The following is a 24,935-nucleotide window of genomic DNA, read 5'->3' on the forward strand; positions in this document are numbered from 1 at the left end:
AATGTATGGGTGGGTTGCGCTTCGGCGGGGCGGTGTGGACTTGTTGGGCCGAAGGGCCTGTTTCTACACTGTAAGTAATCTAATCTAATCTAATCTAAACACAGGAAATGAGGTGTCACAATGATGCAAGAACACAGCAAATGAGGTGTCACAATCACGTAGAAAACACACGGGAATGAGATGTCACAACAGTGTAAAAGAAACAGCAAATTATGTCTTTAGAATGGCCAGACCTCCAGTTTGTACTGATAAGTCTGGCTTCATTATATCTGGATTGTGTCCAGTTCCAGTTAGATTCACATCTACTTGGTTAGTAAGTTTGCAGATGACACCAGAATTGGTGGTGTAGTGGACAGCAAGAAGGGGTTACCTCAGAATACAATGGGATCGTGATCAACTGGGCCAATGGGCCAAGGCATGGCAGATGGAGTTTGATTTAGATAAATGTGAGGTGCTGCACTTTGGAAAGGCAAATCAGGGCAGGACTTATACACGTAATGATAAGGTCTTGGGTGATGTTGCTGAACAAAGAGACCTTGGGTACAGGTTCATAGTTCCTTGAAAGTGGAGTCGCAGGTAGACAGGGTAGTGAAGAATGCATTTGGTAGACTTGCAATTATTGGTCAGTGCATTGAGTATAGGATTTGGGAGGCCATGTTGCAGCTATACAGGACAATGGTTAGACAACTTTTGGAAATTCTGCATTCAATTCTCATCCCACTGCTATAGGAAAGATGTTGTGAAACTTGAAAGGGTTCAGCAAAGATTTACAAGGATGTTACCTGGGTTAGGAATTTGAGTTATAGGGAGAGGCTGTTTTCCCTGGAGCATCAGAGGCTGAGGGGTGACCTGATAGAGGTTTATAAAATCATGTGGGGCATGGATAGGGTAAATAGGCAAAGGTATTTTCCTTCAAGTGGGAGAGTTCAAAACATGGGGCAGACTGTTAAGGTGAGAGGAGAAAAGTTTAAAAAAGAGATGGGGGCAATTGTTTTCCACAGCCAGTGGTTAGTGTGTGGAATGAACTGCCAGAGAAAGTGATGGATACAGTTACAATGTTTAAGAGACATGTGGCTAATTTCTTGAATAGGAAAGGTTTTGGGGGATGTGGACCAAATACAGGCAGGTGGTTCTAGTTTAATTTGGGAACATGGTCGGTATGGACTAGTTGGACCGAAGGGTCTGTTTCTATGCTGTATGACTCTATGACTCTAAATTATTGTAGGAAACGTCATGACCACCACTTTGGACAGGATCTTTACAAAATGGATTTTGTCAGAAGCTATCAATACAGACAATGGACCACAGTCAGTGTACAGTATTCCTCGTTAGTAATAGAATTCATCACCACCCAATACAACTCCTGATCAAACAGTGGAATCATCCTTTTCTACACTGTGATAAAGGACAGTCTGAGAATTGGTTTGTCAGCGGGAAGGATGTTTGTCCTTTCTTCCTACAGATCAATCCACCTTTTTCACACGGAAAGACACCAGTCAAAATTGTGATTCATTAACTTTGGCAGGCCACAGGCCGTTCTTAAACCGTCGAATGGGAATGTCAGGTTGAAAGCAGCAGAAATTGTAAAGCATACTTCCCCAGTGAACATGCGCAAGGGAACCACAACTTAAGGTTACAGGTTGGGTTCCTATCACGTGGTGAAATTGTGACCACAACCACATAGCACTCTCTGTGTCAAAGCAGGTCAATAATTGCTCAGTACCAACACTTAACTGCTGGATGATCATGCAAAATAGAACAGGAAATATTTGGTAGTGAACCGATGAGGACAGTGATTATGAGGATACAATGAATGGCTGTAATGTTGATCTTACAGAAACACCACCTTCAGTTTTCAGACATCAGTGCTGTTATATACAGCCTTGCTACCACAAGGACTGTTTCTGTACTTGTGGATATTGCTTGTTCAATAATACACATTCAATATCTGTGTCATTTGTCGAATATCATTCATTCAATTTCCCAGGCACTAAATGCCTCTGAGGGGTTTGAATGGTAAATGGAGAGTAAGCTGTTTAGGCCAATACTCGCTAGAAGAATGAGAGGAGATCTAATCAAATTTTATAAGAAGCTAAAGGAGACAAAGTAGATGTACAGAGGGTGTTTCCTCTTGTGTGGCAATCTAGAACAAGAGATCATTCTTTTAGGATACAGAAATAGAAGCTCTACAGTGTGGAAACAGGCCCTTCAGCCCAACAAGTCCACACTGACCCTGCAAAGAGTAACCCACCTAGACCCATTCCCCTACTCTCTCCAGTTACCCCTGACTAATGTACCTAACCAACACATCCCTGAACACTACGGGCAATTTTAGCATGGCCAATTCACCTGACCTGCACACCTTTGGACTTTGGGAGGAAACCACAGCACCCAGAGGAAACCCAAGCAGACTCAGGGAGAACATGCAAACTCCACATAGACAGTCGCCCGAGGCTGGAATCAGGTCCCTGGCGCTGTGAGACAATAGTGTTAGCCACCATGCCGCCCTATGGCTAATGGTTGGCAGATGTAAAATAGCGATGAGGAGGAATTATTTCTCTCAAAGGGTCGTGGATTTCAAAGTGAGGCGGATGGCTGAGACATTGAGTAAGTTTAGGGAGGACAGAGGGAGATTTGTAAATAGTAATGGATTGAAGGGTTAAGAAGAGAAGGCAGGAAAGTAGAGTTGAGCCCGAGATGAGGTCAGCCATGATGGTAGAGCAGGCTTGAGGGGCTGAATGGTCTACTCCTGCTCCCAGTTCTTATTAGGAATTCCCAATTCATCCATTGGTACTCTGGCAGATTTTAGCAAAACTAGAAGAAAAAATAGATTTCAATATCGTGTTATCATCTACCCAGCTCCCCTGCCCTGGCTTTACTGTGACCAATGCCTGTTCTCCCTCTCTCTCAGACTTCCTCTCCACCTATCCACTCACTCCTCCCTCCCCCCAGCCCAACTGCCTGCCATCAGCATGAATCCCACCTTTTCCTGGCTGTTATCAGAAAGGTCAGTGGACTCGAAATGTTAACTCTTGTTTCTCTCTCTCCACAGACCTGCTGAGTTTCTGCAGCAATTTCTGTTTTTATTTGATTTAAATCTTCAGCTTTCTTGGTTCTTTGTTTCAAGTTAATAGGCCTGTTGGAAGAATACTTGCAAGGCATGCCGATAAAGTTCTTGGGATAGTTCTATATTCAACCAGACACATTTAGATTTATAACTGCACCAGACTCCCTCTGCTGGTACAAGTGTATATCAAGCAGATAAAATTCACAGTGCAATTTCTCAGGCATCCCAATGATACCCACACACACCAAAGTGCCAGAAGAAGTGAATTTACCATGATGAGAGGGTGAGAGCTCAGAAAAGCCTTGTGTTCACACCATTTTAGTCTAGGACTACTGAGGCCAATGGATTTGTCCCAACATCATCCCAACTGTGATTAGTTAATCCAGCAGGAAGCAGGTTTCAAACACGGATCATGTGTTCTGGTTTCAGTTCTGACTGACCTATTGGGAAACTACACATCTAAATTCAACCTTGATTCGAACAACTGAACTATATGAGGCCTAGCCCACATGGTCAATGTTGGTGTTTGTGTGTCATCTGAGCCTTCTCCACCCGACATCACCTCTCTGTATCAGCATTACTTCCGATTCCTTGTATTTATCCAGTTTCATCTTAAATCCATCTATTCATCTCAATTGTGCCTAGTGATAGCAAAATCCACATCCTCACCAACTCTCTGCATTAATAACGCTTCTGGATATTCTGGATAGTCTTGCTGTGCTCCACAATTGATAGTGTCCTCTTTGCATATAGCTTATCAACCCTTCAGAATTACTGTCAGCCTCTATCAAGTCACTCCCTTAACCTTTCCCTTTCTGGAGATAAGTGCCTTGCTTTTGATTTAAATAAGTGTCTTTAATAAATTTTCCAGTGAATAATTTGTTTTCATGTAAGTTATATTTTAAATGTACATTACAGATCCACATGGCCAACCTTCCAATAATAAGGCATTACTCTAATATTTTGGGGCCTTTATCAATGTTAGTTTATGACTGCAATGTCAGTTTATTGCTGTGAGATTTGTTTTAATTATGGTAATGTTATCATTTCACCTGAAATTTCATGCATAATTACGATCTCAACTAGTTACAGATTAAAGTGAAATTTGAACTTCCTAACACATCAAGGCTTCATGTTGTAAGAGAACGTTCACTGTGTCAATGACAACAAAAGCCCCAATTCTTTCATACTACTTGGTCTTTGAAATTGACAACCAGTCTCCTGGAACCAATCAAAAGTGTTTTTCAGCTCTGAAGAGCATACTTCTGTTCCTTTCTTTTCCCAAAACTGGATGTAGGTTTGCTTGCTGAGCTGGAAGTTTCATTTTCAGATGTTTCGTCACTGTACAAGGTAACATCTTCAGTGAGCCTCCGGATAAAGCACTGGTGTATAGCCTGCTTTCTCTTATGTGTTTGGGTTGGTGATGTCATTTCCTGTGGTGATGTCATTTCCACTGGCGATGTTATTTCCTGCTCTTTTTCTCAGGGAGTGGTAAATGGGGTCCAAGTCAATGCATTGGTTCATAGAGTTTCAGTTGGAATGCCATGCCTCTATATTAGATTCCCTACAGTGTGGAAACAGGCCCTTTGGCCCAACAAGTCCACACCGACCCTCTGAAGAGTAACCCACCCAGACCCATTTCCCGCTGACTAATGCACCTAACACTATGGGCAATTTAGCATGGCCAATTCACCTGGCCCACATGTCTTTGGACTGTGGGAGGAAACTGGAGCACCCGGAGGAAACCCACGCAGACACGGGGAGAATGTGCCAACTCCACACAGACAGTCACCCAAGGCAGGAATTGAACCCAGGCCCCTGGTGTTGTGAGGCAGCTGTGCTAACCACAGAGCCACCATTCTAGGAATTCTCGTGTATGTCTCTGTTTGGCTTGTCCAAGCATGGATGTGTTGTCCCAGTCGAAGTGGTGTCCTTCCTTATCTGTATGTAAGGATACTAGTGAGAGTCGGTCATGTCTTTTTATGCCTAGTTGATGTTCATGTATCCTGGTGGCTAGTTTCCTGCCTGTTTGTCCAATGTAGTGTTTGTTGCAGTTCTCACACGGTATTTTGTAAAGGTCATTAGTTTTGCTTGTTGTCTGTATAGGGTCTTTCAAGTTCATTCGCTGCTGTTTTAGTGTGTTGGTGGGTTTATGGGGTCCCATATGCCAAGGGGTCTGAGTAGTCTGGCAGTCATTCCTGAGAAGTCTTTGATGTAGTGTTTGGGTTTGTTGCTGAGTAATCAGGGGACTGTGTTCATTGGGTACCCATTCTTTTTGAATACACTGGATAGATGGTTTTCCAATTGGGGAACGTCAAACCAGCGTCTACAGGAAAACAATACATACTGATCAAATATTGAACTACAGAAGCAATCATCCCAACACCCACAAACGAAGCTGCATTAGAACATTATTTCAACGAGCCACCACACACTGCAGCACAGACGAACCATGAAGAGCAGAGGAAAATCACCTATACAGTGTATTCAAAATGAACAGGCAACCCAATGATCACAGTCCTCCGATTACTCAGCAACAATCACAAACAAGCAGACAAAACACGTCCAGAAACCCTAGCCACTCTCCCCTACATCAAAGACATTCTCAGAAATGCCAGACTACTCAGATCACTTGGCATCATGGTTGCCCAGAAACCCACCAACTCACTAAAACAGCAGCTAATGAACTTAAAAGATGCTATGCAGACAACAAGCAAATCTAATGTCATTTACAAAATACCGTGCAAGAACTGTAACAAACACTACATTAGACAAACAGGCAGAAAACTAGCCACCAGGATACATGAATATTAACTATCCACAAAAAGACATGACCCACTCTCAATAGTAGCCTTACATACGGATGAGGAAGGACACTACTTCGACTGGGACAACACATCCATCCTAGGACAAGCCAAACAGAGACATGTATGAGAATTCCTAGAAGCATGGCATTCCAACCGGAACTCTATCAACAAACACATTGACTTGGATCCCATTTACTGCCCCCGAGAAAAAGAACAGGAAATAACATCACCACAGGAAATGACGTCACCACAGGAAATGATATTACCAACCCAGGGAAACCCAAACACATAAATAGAAAGCAGGCTATACCACCAGTGCTTCATCTGGAGGCTCACTGAAGATGTTACCTAATATGGTGATGAAACATCTGAAAATGAATCTTCCAGCTCAGCAGACAAACTTTAGAACATAGAACAATACAGCACAGAACAGGCCCTTTGGCCCACGATGTTGTGCCGAACATTTGTCCTATCTTAAGCACCCATCAATGTACCTATCCAATTGCCGCTTAAAGGTCACCAAAGATTCTGACTCTACCACTCCCACAGGCAGCGCATACCATGCCCCCACCACTCTCTGGGTAAAGAACCCACCCCTGACATCTCCCCTATACCTTCCACCCTTCACCTTAAATTTATGTCCCCTTGTAACACTCTGTTGCACCCGGGGAAAAAGTTTCTGACTGTCTACTCTATCTATTCCTCTGATCATCTTATAAACCTCTATCAAGTCACCTCTCATCCTTTACCGTTCCAACGAGAAAAGGCACTCTCAACCTAACTTCCTTCCAGAACCTCTACCTGAGCTACAAATCTTCTTAAAACATGTTTTTCCCAATACTATTTCCCACTGGCAGAATGTTTCTGGGGAGTTAGTTAGGCTTCAGTTAGGCAAATCCTCCAGCCTTGTTTTGACTCTTTGCAAACTCTATCTTCAAACTGAGTACATTCTTCCTATAAGCATTCTAGCTGAGGAGCAGGCCTGGGTAACATCTCTCTCCTTTTGTTCTTCTCTTGGCTGCAGATGATCAAAGATTAAGCTGCAACTGCTCCGTGTCTGTGAGATTTCTGGAGATGTTTAGGGAAGCCTGTAACCTGATCTCAAAATGGCTTCCTCTAGCCTCCTCTCTATGGCAATGGGAAGCACACTAGCTTTGTATCTGATTAGAAATCACCCATCTGTGTCACCGCTGCAATAGAAGACCATGTTCCAGCATAACTATTTACGCTTGACAATGATAATGTTTTTCCGGGTCTTAGAGTTTTCTTGTGGATTCAGAAGCAGCTGTCACTGTATCTGGGAGTAAACATTTCACATTTGTCCTTTATTAACAAAATTTACATTTTCTTCTTATCTTTAGCAATTAAACCTCCTATGTGTGCTGTCTGATAAACTTGTCATTTAGCTTACATTGACAGGTACAGTTACAAACATTCTAAAGTCCGTGTCATTTTGTTTTTCAGTCATTTTAATTGTGGATTGAAATGGAAAAAAAGACTTGTTTTAAAGCTAAAGACTGCTGAAGGATTGCTGCATGTTATGAAAGCAACCCTCCGTGTAAATACTGTTTACACAGCTGCAGCAGTCTCGTTTACAGCTGAGCTGGCACCAAAAAGTTGAGTTCAAATGGACTGTTGGTTGACAACGAGGAGCTGACTGGTTTGTGAGCTGGTGACCAGTTAACAATAACGAAGCCCTTCTGCCTGACGATAGCTATGCGATCAGTTTGCAGGTCACTGACGGGATTGGGAGTGTGAACAAAATAGTGAGAAGCCTCAGACCTCCTCGGCTCAGGAGCAATCTTAGTTTTCGGCAGTTTGAGCCTGAAGAAAACCAGTTCATTTTTCTTCCAGAGGTTGCTGAAAGCTCAGACTTTTAACAAATAGGTCAGGTGCCTTTAGTTAGTGTGAACCAGCCACCCTGCAAACTAGTGAACGTTTTCAGAGCACTGAGGCTGAGAGGCGACAGAAGAATTATCTCAGCAATCCCCCATGAACAGGAACCACGAGGCTGTCTTCCCAGTGTTTGCCACCCCCCATAACACCCAGTTTTCCCCTCCCCTGTCTATTTGTATGAGAGTGTGTTTGTGTGTGTGTGTGACAGAGTGTGTGTGAGAGTGTGTGAGTGTTAATGTGTGTGAGAGAGCTTATGTATGTACACGTGTCAGTGTGTGTGTCTGTGCGTGTGAGACTGAATGTTTGCAATTTTGGAGAATGTGTATATGTGTGTGTGTATGAGTGTATGTGTGAGTGTGTGAGTGTGAGTGAGTATGAATGTGTGTGTATGAGTGTGTGTATGTGTGAGTGAGAGTGTGTGAGTGTGCATATGCATGAGTGTGTGTGCAAGAGAGTGTGAGAAAGCAAGAATGTATGAGAGAGAGAATGTGTTTTCAAGAGAGTGTGTGTGAGAGAGAGTGTGTGTGTGTGAATGTGTGTGTGTGTGTGTGAGAGAGAGAGAGAGAGTATGTGTGTATAGAGGGGGAGTTTATAAGACGGTTAGAGTTTTAACTGGTAGAGTTAAATGTCGATGGTTCATTATTGTAGCTGCAATCTAATTATCTGTAATAAATAGCAATTTTCATTAAGGACAGGAATCTGATCTGTGCTTTCTCTGAGCTGGGTCTGAAGTCAGGTTATCTGGGCAATTTCTGCATGCTTTTTAAATACCTTAACTTCTGTGATCAGTTTGAAATGGCTGGTTTTCAGCCCAGTGAGGTGTAACACCATGATAACCTAATAAATCAAAAGATATAAACCTAAAACATACTAATCCTATAACCTTCACGGTTGTAACAAAGAGCAGAACCGAACAAAAACAGGGAAACTGGAAATGTCTGGAATCTGCCATCACTCAAAGGGTTAAATTGTCAGGACTTTCAGTGTATTTCATTCCAGTTGGTCAAAAGAAAATTCCAAGATTAAACACCTGTACAGAGTCAAATGATGTAGGGAGGACACATTTGCCCATTGTCTTTATACTGCCTCTTTTTTCGAGCATTGAGAACTGGCACCATTTCTCTGCCCCATGGGTACAGAACATAATAAAATTTCAATTACAACTGCGGGCTTCCAACTTCAGAAAGAAGATGCCATTTGGGATCATTAGCTCCAGAGACTCCCTCCCACAGGACCTGAAGTTACTCTTGGCTTGTCGTCCACAACTGGAAGGCAAAGTGAAGGATTGTGATATTCACGGTGCGGGCTAGCATTGCTGAGGCAGTTCTCATTTTGAATCGCTACGGCCTGCTGTCCTTTTTCGCTGAAGGGTCTGGAAAAGAGGAATCATTATAAATACGTCTTGACAGATTTTTGTTGAGTGAGGTTGATGGTACTAAGGTGGGCAGATGGAGTCACGAAAGAGGTCAGGGCTAGCAGAACAGGCTCGAGGGACTGAATGGCTTCTTACGGGGGCATCTCAGGATGTTCCATGGGTGGGACATCTCATCAGAGATGTGAGGTGGCATCAATGCCAACTGTGGGTTGGATAGGCCACCCCTGCTTGTTCCATTGTATTTGGCAGCCATTGCTAAACTGCCAGTCCCACACTCGGGTTGTTGTACACACCAGGGGGGCTGTTGTCACATGATCTTTCTGTGCCCTGTCCCCATCTCATCTCACACACAGACATATGCCATTGGTCTATCCTCCAGCCGACACTCCCTTCCCACAGTAATCAGAAAGGGAACGGGCCTTTGCTAATCCAATTGGATTAATCTCGTCTGTTCCACTGTTTTTTTTGTAAACTAATAAATCAAGGCAGGTTTGGAAAATTACTTGACGTTTCAATAAACCATCTTGCTCTCATGCCAACTTTTCAGTCCAGACCTGTTGCAAGATTCCAATGAAACGCAAAGCAAGTTGGAAGAAGAACACTCTCATTCTCCACTTCGGCATTTTACAGCCTCAAGCTCTCAATACTTAGTTCAGTAACTTCTGAAACAAACTGTTTAACTAACTGAGGCAGCACAGTAGTTAGCACAGCTGCCTCACAGCACCAGAGACCCAGGTTCGATTCCAGCCTCGGGGTGACTGTCTGTGTGGAGTTTACACGTTCTCCCCGTGTCTGCATACCATATCACCCAGGGATGTGCAGGCTCATTGGACTAGCCATGGGAAATGCAGGGTTATAGGGTAGGGTTGTGGGTCTGGGTGTGATGTGTTTCCGAGGGATGCATGGACCTGATAATGAATTGCCTGTTTCCACACTGTCAGCTTTCTATGACTATACTATGTCAGTTCTCCATTTTTGCTACATTCTCTCCTCCTCTTCCTGCCCCTTCCTCTTTGCCTTGTCTTGTTCACTTTGTTCTCCAGCTACCTGATGAAGGAGCAGCGCTCCAAAAGCTAGTGCTTCCAAATAAACCTGTTGGACTATAACCTGGTGTTGTGTGATTTTGAACTTTGTCCAACCCAGTCCAACACCAGCTCCTCCACATCACTTTGCGCTCAGTGGAGAGGACCCATTCTCTTCCCTTCACACCAAGATTTACATGCATTTTACGAAAAAAATCTTTCACCACCATTCACCACTCCTTTGTTTTTTTGCAACAGAAACAGAAATTGCTGGAGAAATTCAGCAGGTCAGGCAGCATCTGTGGAGAGAGAAGCAGAGTTAATGTTTTGGGTCCAGTGACCCTTCTTCAGAATTTTTCTAGCAATTGTTCCACTGGGATTCTTTTCCCATGTAGCATCTCTCCCATTGCTCTCCCTGAACCTCTGTCAAAAATATATGTAAGAAAACTATCTTCCAACATCTACTTCTGAAGAGAAGTCACCCTGGTAGGCAGCACAGTGGTTAGCACCGCTGCCTGGCAGTGCCAGGGACCCAGGTTTGGCTACAGCCTTGGGTGGCTGTTTGTATGGTGTTCACATATTCTCCCTGTGTCTGTGTGGGTGTGCTGTGGTTTCCTCACAATTCAAAGATGTGCAGGTCAGGTGGATTGGCCATAGTATCCAGGAATGTGCAGGCTAGGCGTGTTAGCCATGGGGAAATGCAAGGTTACAGGACAGGGGGGAATGGGTCTGGGTGGGATGCTCCTTGGAGGGTTGGCGTGAATGCGATGGACCAAATGGCCCGCTTGGAGAAAGTGAGAACTGCAGTTGCTGGAGATCAGAATCGAGAGTGTGGTGCTGGAAAAGCACAGCAGGTCATTCTCCTGCTCACCCGATGCTGCCTGACCGGCTGTGATTTTCCAGCACCACACTCTAAACAAATGGCCTGCTTCCCCACTGTAGGGATTCTATGAATTAGAGTCTTTGTTTAACAGATTCTACCTACATCTGCCTTAGAAATATTCCAACGGGGGTGTGGGGGGGTCGAAAGCTTATTCGAGGTAAGCAGGAATGGAGAATTTATAATCAGATCAGCCATGGTTTTATTAAATGACAGAGAAGGTTCAATAGCCTACAGCTTCTCCTTGTCTGTATGCTGAGTCTGTAAGTTAGCTCGCTGAGCTGGAAGGTTTGTTTTCAAACGTTTCGTCACTATACTCGGTAACATCATCAGTGAGAGTCTCTGGTGAAGCGCTGATGGTATGTCCCACCTCCCTATTGATAAGTCTTGGTTTCTTAAGGTGGGTGATGTCATTTCCAGTTTTTTTTTCCCAAGAGAAGGTAGATAGGATCTAAATCGATGTATTTATGTCTGTATGTTGGTTTGTTATTGTCGTCACTCTATGGACAGCCACAGAGAATCCTGGAATAAGCAACTGAGTCCGACCGGAACCATTTGAGAGGATGATGTTTGTTATAATGTTGACATTACCTGTAAATGTGGGTGGGGCTCTGGCATTCCTGATGAGGTCACTTTGCAGCAGGGATTCCGCTAACCACTGGAAGGCTTCGGTGCAATAATCCATCTACAACAACAACAACAATTTTCATTTACAGAGCACCTTCAAGGCAGCAAAATGGCAGCCACTGGTTCTCAGAGTGGACTTGACACGGATTGGGTTCAGGATATCGGTTTTAAGGAGTCGCTGAAAGAAGGTTAGGGAGAAAGGCAATGAGGGAAAGAGTTGCATTTACATGGTGCCTTTCCCAAAACCCGTTACAGCCAAGGAAGTACTTTTGGAGGGTCCTCACTGCTGCAATGTAGGGAATGCATTGGACAATTTGTGCACAGCAAGCTCCCATATACCCTTCTACCTTCTCAACAATAACAAGGCATGAATTGAGGAAGAGCAAGCAAGACCTACACTCCTCCCCTCCCCTTCCCCCATCCTGGTTGCACTGGCCTTCTCCTTCAATCGACAGCTTTGAGAATCAATTGGCTGATCATGAACACATTCGATTTTTGAGGGAACTTGCTGTGAGCAGATTGGCTGCCAGATTTCCTCCGTTACACCATCACCTATACTTCGGCAGTTGTGAGGCACCTCTGAGTTTGTGAATGAAAGACCCTTTGCTTTGGCCAGGATACCTGGTGGATCTCAAATGCTGGATATCCCATCACAGGGATGGCACCTCAGACAGTGCAGCACTTCCTGAGTACTGCACAAGATTGTCAGCCTGGATTGTTGTATCCAGGTCCTGGATTGGGACTCAGACCCGCAGATTTCTGACTCAAGCTGAGAATTTGGTATTGCTTTCTTACCTATGAAAGAATTTGAAGTTTAATCCTTACTATCAGCTTCTACCTCTCTCCATCCTTTATATTTTTGTTCAATACATCGAGAGGCCCCGTTGGGTGAGTAGTTCCCAAGTTCTACATCTGCTCTGAATCGTCAAAACTCTTCACACCATCACCCACCCTAACAGTGGTGATGGTGTAGTGGCAATGCCACTGGACTCGTCATCTAGAATCCCAGGTTAAATATTCTGCTGATGTGGGTTCAAATCTCACTAGGGCAGACGGTGAAATCTGAACAATAAAGGTCTTGCAGGGAAAGCTAGCCCGAATGGTGACCATGTAACTGCTGTGGATTGTTGCAAACCTCCCATGCTAAAGGTCACAGTGCTGCGAATTGAACATGCTCTCATTCAGAGAACTGAAGACTCTCTATCAAGAGAAGATCTGAGAGATCATGCCAACTGGGAGCATTCAGGTTTTCAGTCAGAGGCCTCCAGGGCTGAACAGGCTGACACACGCACAGGTGTACACACACCCACACACACAGATAGACCTCGATGAGAGGAAACACTCAGGGAGAATGGAGAAATGGCTGTTCCAGGAAATTGTGTGCATGTGGCACGTGAGTGCGTGTGGGTGAGAGTGAGAGAATGTGTGTGAATGTGAGAAAACGTGAGTGAGTGTATATGAGAGAATGTGTGTGAGTACGTGTGTGTGTTTGTGAGAGAACGTGAGTGTGTGTATATGAGGGAATGTGTGTGTGTGAGTGTGCGTGTGTGTATTTGAGAGAACGTGAGTGTGTGTATATGAGGGAATGTGTGTGTGTGAGTGTGCGTGTGTGTATTTGAGAGAACGTGAGTGTGTGTATATGAGGGAATGTGTGTGTGTGAGTGTGCGTGTGTGTATTTGAGAGAACGTGAGTGTGTGTATATGAGGGAATGTGTGTGTGTGAGTGTGCGTGTGTGTATTTGAGAGAACGTGAGTGTGTGTATATGAGGGAATGTGTGTGTGTGAGTGTGCGTGTGTGTATTTGAGAGAACGTGAGTGTGTGTATATGAGGGAATGTGTGTGTGTGAGTGTGCGTGTGTGTATTTGAGAGAACGTGAGTGTGTGTATATGAGGGAATGTGTGTGTGTGAGTGTGCGTGTGTGTATTTGAGAGAACGTGAGTGTGTGTATATGAGGGAATGTGTGTGTGTGAGTGTGCGTGTGTGTATTTGAGAGAACGTGAGTGTGTGTATATGAGGGAATGTGTGTGTGTGAGTGTGCGTGTGTGTATTTGAGAGAACGTGAGTGTGTGTATATGAGGGAATGTGTGTGAGTGTGAGTGTGTGTGCAATTCAGTGGAGACGGCTCCTGGCTTTTTCCTGTGTGCTTGATTAAAGGAGGAATTTGCTGTTTCCACGGATCAAACGTACCTGTTTCTCGATTACCTTCAGCCGCCGGTCATGCTCCCTGGTGTCAGTGATGTAACTCAGAACACTGTCAACCCTAAAACACAACATGAAATGTCAAGCAACAAGAAACTGGAACTGATCCCCTCTCTGTTCCACTCATATGGGCGTCTGTCACAGTCACATTCCATCTGTCACTCCTTCCATTGGAATTCTGCCTCTCCCTCACTCCCTACTGGAATCCTGCTTCTTCCCCCACCTCGTCTGGGAATTCTGCCTCTCCTACATTCCGTCCTGATCTATACCTTGGCTAAGCCCTCCTATTGCTTGCTGTAGTTCACCGTCCGATACTTCTGTTTTAAATTTTTTGGAGATGTTATGGCTCTCCTCTAGAGCAGGTGGGACTTGAATCCAGGCCTCCTCAACCAGGGACAGGGACATTTGCCACTGCGTCACAAAAACCCGAAAACAGTGAATCCCAAAGTGCACTCAGAACTGAGGCAATTTCCAAATTTGTTAAAAGACCACACAACAGCAGGTTATAGTCTAGCACTAGCTTTTGGAGCACTGCTTCTTCATCAGGTCAGCACAACGACCTGATGAAGGAGCGGCGCTCCGAAAGCTATTGCTTCCAGTTAAACCTGTTGGACTATAACCTGATGTTGTGTGATTTTTAACTTTGCACACCCCAGTCCAACACCGGCACCTCCAAATCCAAATTTGTTGTTCTATACCCATTAAGACTTTCTGAATGACCTGAATTTGAACTCTCTCCTCTGGCAAGCTACCTGAGGAAGGCTGAAAAATGCCAATCACTCTTCCCAAATATACTGATGTAGAGAGGAGGCCCTCATTAGACCTTCATTGGAGTGTGCTTATCCTGGCCGGAATGGGTTTAGGCCCAAAATTCAGCCCTGTTAAAATTTTAATCCTGAGATCTGCACAAATCTTTAAAGGAGAAAGTGAGGACAGCAGATGCTGGAGATCAGAGTGCATTCGGGTGGCACTGGGAAAGCACAGCCGGTCAGGCAGCATCAGAGGAGCAGGAGAGTCGACGTTTTATGCATAAGCCCTTCATTGGGAATGTCTGAAATGCTGACTCTCCTGCTCCTCGGATGCTGCCTGACCGGCTGCACTTTCCCAGTGCCACACCTTTCGACATAAATCTTTAAAGGTTGAGAGTTCCCTTTAAGGAGGATTATTGATCTCGTAGAGAGGGCACTAAGACATCCATAATGAATTTCTAAAAATTATTTAGGCCATTTTTGGCGAGATTGTGGCAGTTCAGAATAAGAAGATGTATTTACTAAAGTGATACGGGTGTGCAGATTTACAGGATGATACCAGGAATGAGATGGTTCCAGTTACAAGATAGAGCGGAAGGAAACTGAAAGAAGTGCAGATGCTGTAAATCAGAAACAAAAACAGAAGTTGTTGGAAGACCTCAGTGGGTCTGGCAGCATCTGTGGAGAGAAATCAGAGTTAACCTTGCGGGTCGACATGGTGGCACAGTGGTTAGCACTGCTGCCTCACAGCGCCAGAGACCCGGGTTCAATTCCCACTCAGGTGACTCCCTGTGTGGAGTTTGCACATTCTCCCCGTGTCTGTGTGGGTTTCCTCCCACAATCCAAAAATGTGCAGGTTAGGTGAATTGGCCATGCTAAATTGCCCGTAGTGTTAGGTGAAGGAGTAAATGTAGGGTAATGGGTCTGAGTGGGTTGGTGTGGACTTGTTGGGCTGAAGGGCCTGTTTCCACACTGTAAGTAATCTAGTTGAGTGACCATTCCTCAGGAAGGATCTCTGGACCTGAAATATTAACTCTGATATCTCTCCATAGATGCTGCCAGACCTGCTGAGCTCTTCCGGCAACTACTGTTTTTGTTTCTGATAAAGTTAAAGGACTTGGATCTTTTTTCACAAGGTCAGAGAGGTTTAGGTCTGGGAATCTGTTGAGACCTTCCCAATTCCATCCTGTTTGGGAAAGCTAAATGCATTGTTTCCACTGATTAAACAACTTTGTAATTTTCAGCCAAGGCATGACCCTCTTGGGAATGTAAGAGGACATTTCACACTGAGGGAAATTCAACCTTGGAATGATTCAGCCCAAATGAGTCAGAGATTATAACACTGTTCCAAAAGGGACTGGGTGAACAATTTGAATCAAGGAGATTAAAAATGGATAATTGCTGGACCGAAAGACATGTTGCTGAAGATTTTTGTCTTGAAGTCATCAGGATCAGCCCCAAGAATGCCAAATTTCAAACAACCGCAACAATTTATACTGTAGGAGCTGATTGGTTAGCAAATCACTTCTGATTGGTCAAGACATTGCCATGGAGAAAGTAGAGGGGAACTATAGGCCCCCTAAGCCTTGGGTGATCCAATAAATGACTAACCAGTTAGAGGTGAGAAATAGGTAGCTCTGGGGAAATTAATGGGCCAAACAGCCTCTTCTGTGGTGTAATTCTTTAACTGGTTTCTCAACTAGGGTTGGACTGGGATGAGATTTATTTATAATGCGTTTTTTTAACCATTTTCCATCCCGTGGACCTTAATGAGACGGTCGAGAATCCATGACCTCACTTTTGCGCGGTCCTCTTCAGCCGTTCCATGTTGCTCTCTCGTTTAATTCGGTTGCGGGACAGTAGGTAGTTCTCTTTCTGCACCGCCTCCCACGTCATCAATCTATTGGCCACTGCCTCCGATAGGTCTGTTACTGGAATGAGGATGAGACCATTATTGCGTTCTGTCTGAGCTGCGGATCAATGAGAGTCAGGCAATGGCCTTCTGCTCAACCAATCAGATCTGGTCTTAAAGGCTTATTGACGACCAGTTTCAAAATGACCATAACGTGGCAGATTGGCACGATGACATCCTATTGTCGAGATACCATCATCACAATGTCCACAATGACTCTTTATAAATGCACTATAGAAAGCATCCTATCCAGATGCACCACAGCTTGGTCTGGGAACTGCTGTACCCAAGACTGCAATGAATTGCAGAGAGTTGTGAACACAGCCCAGTCCATCATGCAAACCAGCCTTCCATCTATTGACTCTGTCTACACTTCCCACTGCCTTGGGAAAGCAACCAACATCATCAGAGACCCTCCCACCCTGGCTATAATCTCTTCCACCCTCTTCCATCAGGCAGAAGATATAAAAGTTTGAAAACATGTATCAACAGATTCAAGAACAGCTTAAATAAAAGCAAATTACTGCGGATGCTGGAATCTGAAACCAAAAGAGAAAATTCTGGAAAATCTCAGCAGGTCTGGGAGTATAGGTAAGGAGAGATGCTGCCAGACCTGCTGAGATTTTCCAGCATTTTCTCTTTTGGGTTCAAGAACAGCTTCTTCCCCGATGTTATCAGATTTATGAACCTCTCATATATTAGAGTTGATCTTTCTCTGCACCTTCTCTGTGGCTATAACACTATATTCTGCATCCTGTTCTATTGCCCTGATGTACTAATGTAAGGTATGATTTGCCTGGATAGCGCACAATGCAATACTTTTCACTGTAATCCGGTACACATGACAATAATAAATCATGTCAAACCAAAATCAAATCATGTCTTATTTTCACATGCGATGGGGAGAGGGAGAGTGGTGCTGATGCCTGATTGTCGGCGGAAGATCTAATCCTTTGTTTTCCCAGATTTGCCTTGAATTTTGAAATGGCCGTCAAAACCTCCCCGTTTTCACTTGTCGGAATCCATTTTCAGTTGTGGGTGGGGAGCTGGGGACAGCACGGGTGGGCAGGTTAGAGGAGTCAGTGATGAGGAACAACCACGCCCGCGCCCCCGCTGCCCAACCTCACCCCCCCACCCACCCCTAACCGACCAATCTGTGTAAATTGAAAACTGTTCATGAGGGACAATGAGCTCAACTCAGAGAACAAGCCTGAACCATTCCGAACCAACTTGGCTCCATTTCAAGCCACACAATGCACCTCACCCAGGGGGATCTGCGGCTCTAATTGCCGGCATTCCCGCCTCGAGATACAGCTACTCATACTCTCTGAGGGCGTGGTCTTACTGAAGAGTCTGCCCTTCACCGTGGGGACCTTCCGGATGTTTCTTTTGATGAAGATGTGGATGTGGCTCAGGATTATGAAGGGAGGAGCAAGTGCGGGCCGCTTGTGATATTCCACGACCAGATTGTAGCGTTGGAATTTCCAATAGATGTCACTCTTCTCCTGGACTTTGTTGAAGGTGTAGCTGGGGGGCAGAAAAAACAAGAGGAATGGAGGAACGAGACTAGAGAAGAGGAACAGTCATCCCAAGTGGTCCATGCTGGTGGTTTAATGCTCTTCCCAACCTCATCATCATTCTCTTCAATTTCTTTCTGTCAGATTCACCTACAATACTCCCTATGACAGTGATGCCTACGTTCCCATCACTCTCTGGGACCAAGATGTTTCTGCTGAATTCCAGTTGAATCAATCTTACAATCTTTGGCTTTTCCAACATTACTATGTTGGATTGAAGTGACAGAAAGAGTCCTTCCCTCCCAGAATGGCTTCATTTACTTTACTTTGATGCAGAATCTCACGTTAGCCAGAGGGCGCTTTTCGCTATCTCCTGACAAAATAGGTCATCCGTCGCCAGTGGCAACCTAGCAAAGAATGATGGGACTTTACAGCAGAGAGCAAGGCCACCTCGTGCCTGTGCTAGCTCTCTGAAAACATCAACCAACAATAGGAGGGAAGGATGCCATTTCACTCTCTCCTCTAATGACACACAATGCTGCAGGATACACTGCATCGAGTCTCCCTTGACAGCACTTTGTAAACTCCCGGCCCCTACAACCTGTCAAAAATTGGAAACACCACCACCCACAATTATCCCTCCAAGCCACACATTGTCCTGACTTTGGGGCATAGGCTGTGGCTTCTGTAGCACTGGGACTCCCTCGCTAACACCATTGAGGGTGGACAAACCTTCCACACATCACAGCAAGAACCCACCACCTTCTGAAGGGTGAGTGTGGATGGACAATAAATACTGGCCTGGCCAGGGATGTCCTCATCGATGAAAGAATAACAAAGAAGCCCTTTGAATCTCTTCCCTGCTGTTCAATTCGATCAGGCTTGACGTCTGGTCAAACCCCTTACCCCCACCATTGCCCCATGACCTTTAATACAGCTGGTTAACAAAGACCAATCAATCTCGGATTCAAAATTGACAACTGATCCAGAATCAAGTGCCACTTCTGGAAGTGAGTTCCAAATTTCCACCGTTCTGTACGTGAAGAAGTGTTTCCTCATTTGATTCTCTAAAGTCTGACTCTACATTTTAGATTATAGCCCTAGTTTGAGACTCCTGAACCAGCTAAAGTCATTTCTGTTCAACTTGTACCAAGTCCTGACAAAGGGGCAGTGCTCCAAAAGCTTGTGATTTCAAATAAACCTGTTGGACTGTAATCTGGTGTCGTGTGACTTCTGACTTTATCCACCCCAGTCCAACACCGGCACCTCCACATCAGCTTGTCAGCAGTAGAGTCAAACAGTCATAGAGATGTACAGCATGGAAACAGACCCTTCGGTCCAATCCGTCCATGCCGACCAGATATCCCAACCCAATCTAGTCCCACCTGCCAGCACCCGGCCCATATCCCTCCAAACCCTTCCTATTCATCATCCAGGTGAAATGCCTTTTAATGTTGCAATTGTACCAGCAATTGGCAGCTCATTCCATATATGTACCACCCTCTATGTGAAAAAGTTGCCCCTTAGGTCTCTTTCCCCTCTCACCCTAAACCTATGCCCTCTAGTTCTGGACTCCCCAACCCCAGGGAAAAGACTTTGTCTATTTACCCTATCCATGCCCCTCATGATTTTATAAACCTATATAAGGTCACCCCCTCAGCCTCCGACCTTCCAGGGAAAACAGCCCCAGCCTGTTCAGCCTCCCCCTATAGCTCGAATCCTCCAACCCTGGCAACATCCTTGTAAATTTTTTCTGAATCCTTTCAAGTTTCACAACATCTTTCCGATAGGAAGCCACATAAGAGCAAAAAAAGAGAAGCCAGTAGCCAGTTGGTCTGAGATAATGTTCCAGGGACTGGCCCATTGTATGGTACAATTAAAAAAAAAGAATGGCAGATGCTGGAAATCAGTAACAAAAACAGAAATTGCTGGAGAAACTCAGCAGGTCTGGCAGCATCCGTGGAGAGAGAAAGCAGAGTTAACATTCCAGTGACCCTTTCTCAGAGCTGATGGCAGCTGAAAAAAGAATAAGAACATAAAAAAAGACGAGAGCCTGCTCTACCATTCAATAAGATCATGGCTGGTCTTTTAACAGACTCAGCTCCACTTACCCACCCTCTCACCACAACCCTTAATGTCTTTATGTTCAAAGATCTATTTATCTTTGCCTTAAAAACATTCAATGAGGAAGCCTCAACTGCTTCACTGGGCAGGGAATTCCACAGAGTCACAGCCCTCTGGGTGAAGAAGTTTTTCCTCAACCCAGTCCTAAACCTGCTCCCTCCTTATTTTGAGGCTGTGCCCCCTCATTCTAGTTTCACTCACCAGCAGAAATAACCTCCCCGCTTCTACTTTATCTATTCCCTTTATTATTTTATGTGGTTTTATAAGATCCCCCCTCATTCTTCAAAATTCCAATGAGTATAATCCCAGTCTACTCAATTTCTCCTCATAAACTAACCTTCTCAACTCCAGAATCAACCTAGTGAACCTCCTCTATACCCCACTAGTATCAGTACATCCTTTCTCAAGTAAGGAGACCAAACCTGTACACATAACACATATGCTCCAGCATAATCTCTCTGTTTTTAAACTCTATTCCTCTTAACAATGAAGCACACTATTCCATTTGCCTGCTTAATTACCTGCTACACCTGCAAACCAAGGTTTTGTTGGTTGGTATATTTATTAAAGTGGGGTGGGGGAAAAGGAGTTGAAAAGTGTGGCACTGGGAAAGCACAGCCGGTCAGGCAGCATCTGAGGAGCAGGAGAGTCGTCATTTCGGGCATAAGCCCTTCATCAGGCATGCCCAAAACGTCGACTCTCCCACTCCTCAGATGCTGCCTAACCTGCTGTGCTTTCCCAGCGCCACACTTTTTGACTCTGACTCTCCAGCATCTACAGTCCTCGCTTTCTCCCTTGGATGGGGTTGGAGGGAGAAGGAGGAGTAAATGGTAGGTGGATACAATCAGTTTTGGTTTTTGTTGAGATCTCTTATTGCGAGAGCAGGAATGTATTTTCAGCTCGTGTTGTGACTGGCAGTAATCCAACTACATTCAATGTCCATCTTTCAATACCATGGATGACTGAGTAACTTAAAACATGAACTGGATAATGGGAGCCCATAAACACGTGCAAGCACAGGCTGGTGAAAACAGCAGCTGGCCTTTACTGAAGGTCCTCACCGTTTTTTCAACTACAACTTGACAGCTTCACAGTCCTGTCTAATTGATGCCTGCTATCGTTTAATGTTCAGCTTCTTCAAGCTGAAATTCAGATTCTCAAAATGCCTGGGGTGGGATTTAACCTTGAGGTTCTTGGATGATTCATTTTGTAACGTAAATCATGGAGTCATAGTGGTTTATTTATTTAAAGAAACCTTTGGCTTTGTGGCCCATACAGTGCAACGTTCCTGAACAAGGTCTACCAACAGGCAACTTGGATCAAGAAATAGGAAACAGGAGAATTCATTCTCAGGTTCTCCAACTATTGAATGCCAAGCCTTGACCTCCCACAATGAGCGTGGTCTTTACTAAACAGGTTCAGGACAATAGGGGGTCCCTCCACATCCAGTCTCCACCACTGGCACCTCCGTATAAACACCATCCACACTCTGGAGAGATCCCGACAATGCTGCACATCATCCAACAGTGTCCCCCACAACAAGGGGGAGGTATTGGCCTACTGGCATTATCGCTGGACTTGGGCAAAAGCCCTTCATCAGCCCATCCTTCCTGATGAAGGGCTTTTGCCTGAAAGGTCACTTTTCCTGCTCCTCGGATGCTGCCTGACCTGCTGTACGTTTCTAGCACCACACTCTCGACACTAATCTCCAGCATTTGCAGTACCCACTGCCACCTTATCACTTGACCATTAATCCAGAGACCCAGGTCATGTTCTGGAGTCCTGGGTTCAAATCTTGCCATGGGGTATATCAGAGTGTGTTACAGCGAGGGGTGTGGGATATATCAGAGAGCATTGCAGTGAGGTGTGTGGGATATATCAGAGAGTGTTACAGTGAGGGGTGTGGGATGTATGAGAGAGTGTTACAGTGAGGGGGGAGGGTATATCAGAGAGCGTTACGGTGTGGGGTGTGGAGTATACCAGAGGAGTGTTACAGTGAGGGGTGGGGGGTATATCAGAGAGTGTTACAGTGAGGGTTGGGGGTATATCAGAGAGTATTACAGTTAGGGTTGGGGGGTATATGAGAGAGTGTTACAGTGAGGGATGGTGGACTTGAATTCACTAAATATCTGGAATTTAAGACTCTAATGATGACAATGAATCCACTGTCAATTTTCAGGAAAAACCTATCTGGATCACATAGCTATGTGGTCGACTCTTAATTGTCCCTTAGGCAATTAAGGTCGGGGAATAAATGCTGGCCGAGCCGGCGATGTGCTCATCCTGTGAATGAATAAAAGACCCAGTGAATTAATCATCTTAAACACGGCAACTGAAACACAGAAACTCAGGAGCAGGAGTATATTCAACGTGATCATAGCTGATCATCAAACTCAGTACTCTTCCCACTTTCTCCCCAAACTCTTTGATCCCTTTAGCCCTAAGAACTGTATCTATCTCCTTCCTGAAACATTCAATGTTTGGCCTCAACCATTTTCTGTGGCAGGGAATTCCAGTTTCCCCACTCTCTGGGCGAAGACATTTCTCCTCATCACAGTCTTAAATGGCCTACCCTATAACCTTAGAATGTGACCCCTGGTAGCAGACTCCTTAGTCATTGAGAACATCCTTGCTGCATGTACCCTGTCTAGTTTTTGGAGGTTTCTATGAGATCCCATCCCTCATTGAGGTGATCACTTCATTTTGGACATTTGAATTCACTAATTAAATACTAACTGGAGAATAGGGTTGGGCAGCAGTGCTCATGGGCGGCACGGTGGCTCAGTGGTTAGCACTGCTGCCTCACAGCACCAGGGGCCTGGGTTCGAATCCCGCCTCAGGCAACTGCCGGGTGCTCCGGTTTCCTCCCACAATCCAAAGATGTGCAGGTCAGGTGAATTGGCCATGCTAAGTTGCCCATAGTGTTCGGTACATTAGCCAGGGGTGTATATAGAGCAGGGGAATGGGTCTGGGTGGGTTGCTCTTCGGAGGGTCGGCATGGACTTGTTGGGCCGAAGGGCCTGTTTCCACACTGTAGGGAATCTAATCTCATGCAAGGTTAGTGAGCTAGCGATATTGTGAAGCACTAATTGCTACATAACAATAGGCAGAGGCCATTCATCCCCATGCATCTCTTCTGTCCCCCTCTCAGTTTGAGCGCAGCTGACCTTACTAGCCTCGGTTCCATCACCCACATTCAAATGAAATACCTTTAGCTGATGCCAGTTACTTTGGCGCTGGTGGGCACTGAAACTCTGTGGGTCAACAGTTACCTGAACATGGCGATGAGCAGATTGACTAGCAGGATGTTGGCGATCAGGAGGAAGATGGTCAGGAGCAGGATGACCAACCAGTTGGCATAGGCGTTGGTGCAAGTAGACAGTTCCTCCTCTGAGCCCTCGGTGAGATTATCCGGGCACCTGGATGGAAAACGGGTCGCTGCCGGAAACAGAGGAATGGACCATGTTTAAGGGTTGAGAGCAAGGAGGGAACATAGGAACAGGAGTAGGTTATTCACCCCTCAGGCCTGTTCCACCATGCAATTAGACCGCAGCTGATCAGTACCTTAATGACATTTCCCGACCCTGGCTCCAAACGGCTTCAGACTCTCACTGAACACCACCCTGTCAATCTTCCCTTTGACATTCTCAATTGAACCCCCACAAACTGGGAATGGGACAGATCTCTGCCACCCTTTCTCTAAGGAACTACTTTCTGATGTTACCCCTGAACAGTTTGACTCTAAATGTTAGTGTTCTGTGCTCCTCCACCGGCTGTGCCCACACCCCCAAGATCCTCTGATCCTACACTCCCTCAAGACTAAGAAAGCTTCTTTCTCTGGGTCCCAGCAGATCCTAAAATCACCTTAAGCTCCTTGATTTATACTCAGAGGAGTATCAGCCGAGTTCCCGCGACCAAGCACCCTAATTTAACCCTTTCAGCGCCGCTTTCATTTGGATGAATCTGAAATGACCCCCTCCACGACCAACACACCCACGCCCTCATCTCTGCCCTACCCCTGAGGTGTGGTACCCAGAACACAACCCATTACCTACATCACCCCCACCCTTTTACTAACAGATGTTTACAATGGAAGATGAGGCCGTTTAGCCCATTGCATCCATATCGATCAACAAGGATCTGACTACATTACTACCATTTTCCAGCCCTTGGCACATAGGTTGTGAGGCTATGACAACGCAAGTGAATACTGTATCTAAATACTGTTTTAATGCTTGGAGAATTTCTGACTCAACACCCTTTCAGACACTGAGTTCCAGACTCCCATCATTCTCTGAATGAAAACCTTTCTTAACTCTCCTCTTAGCATTCTATCTTATCCTTAAAATCTATGTTTCTGGTCATTAACCCCCACCCTCTCCCCACAAATGTAAAAAGTGCTTTCTTATTCACCCTGTCTATGCCTCTCATAATCTTATACATCTCTAGCAGGTGCCCTCTCACCCTTTGCTACTGGCTTCGTTTGGGGTTATGGTCTTCATGGACTGGCTGGACCAAGGGGTCTGTTTCTATGCTATATGACTGTATCTAATCAATCCCCGTAGCTCAGACCCACAGGCGCACACCCACATTCTGGGAAATCCCTCTCTTGTGCAAGCACATCTCACTCTGTCTCTCACACACACACACACACACATTCACACACACTCTCTCTCTCACGCACACATACACGCACACACACACAGAAATGCAGACAGATAAGACACACAGACTCACACATTCTCTTACACACACTCTC

General features: G+C 45.2%; 1 protein-coding gene across 1 annotated transcript in view; it reads right to left on the reverse strand.

The window, feature by feature from the left end:
• Positions 1–8,286: 8,286 nt before the first annotated feature.
• trpm4a (transient receptor potential cation channel, subfamily M, member 4a) overlaps positions 8,287–24,935 on the reverse strand; it is a 90,055-nt gene continuing 73,406 nt past the window's right edge. Inside the window, exons 21-26 of the mRNA XM_043679710.1 lie at positions 23,449–23,614; positions 17,881–18,062; positions 16,422–16,554; positions 13,863–13,935; positions 11,639–11,732; positions 8,287–9,142 (exon numbers count right to left, since the gene is read on the reverse strand). Coding sequence (XP_043535645.1) covers positions 9,111–9,142; positions 11,639–11,732; positions 13,863–13,935; positions 16,422–16,554; positions 17,881–18,062; positions 23,449–23,614 — 680 coding nt within the window. The 3' untranslated portion in view covers positions 8,287–9,110. The remainder of the gene's footprint in view (positions 9,143–11,638; positions 11,733–13,862; positions 13,936–16,421; positions 16,555–17,880; positions 18,063–23,448; positions 23,615–24,935) is intronic.

Source organism: Chiloscyllium plagiosum, chromosome 39 (assembly GCF_004010195.1).
Source record: "Chiloscyllium plagiosum isolate BGI_BamShark_2017 chromosome 39, ASM401019v2, whole genome shotgun sequence".
NCBI classification, from domain to species: Eukaryota; Metazoa; Chordata; class Chondrichthyes; order Orectolobiformes; family Hemiscylliidae; genus Chiloscyllium; species Chiloscyllium plagiosum.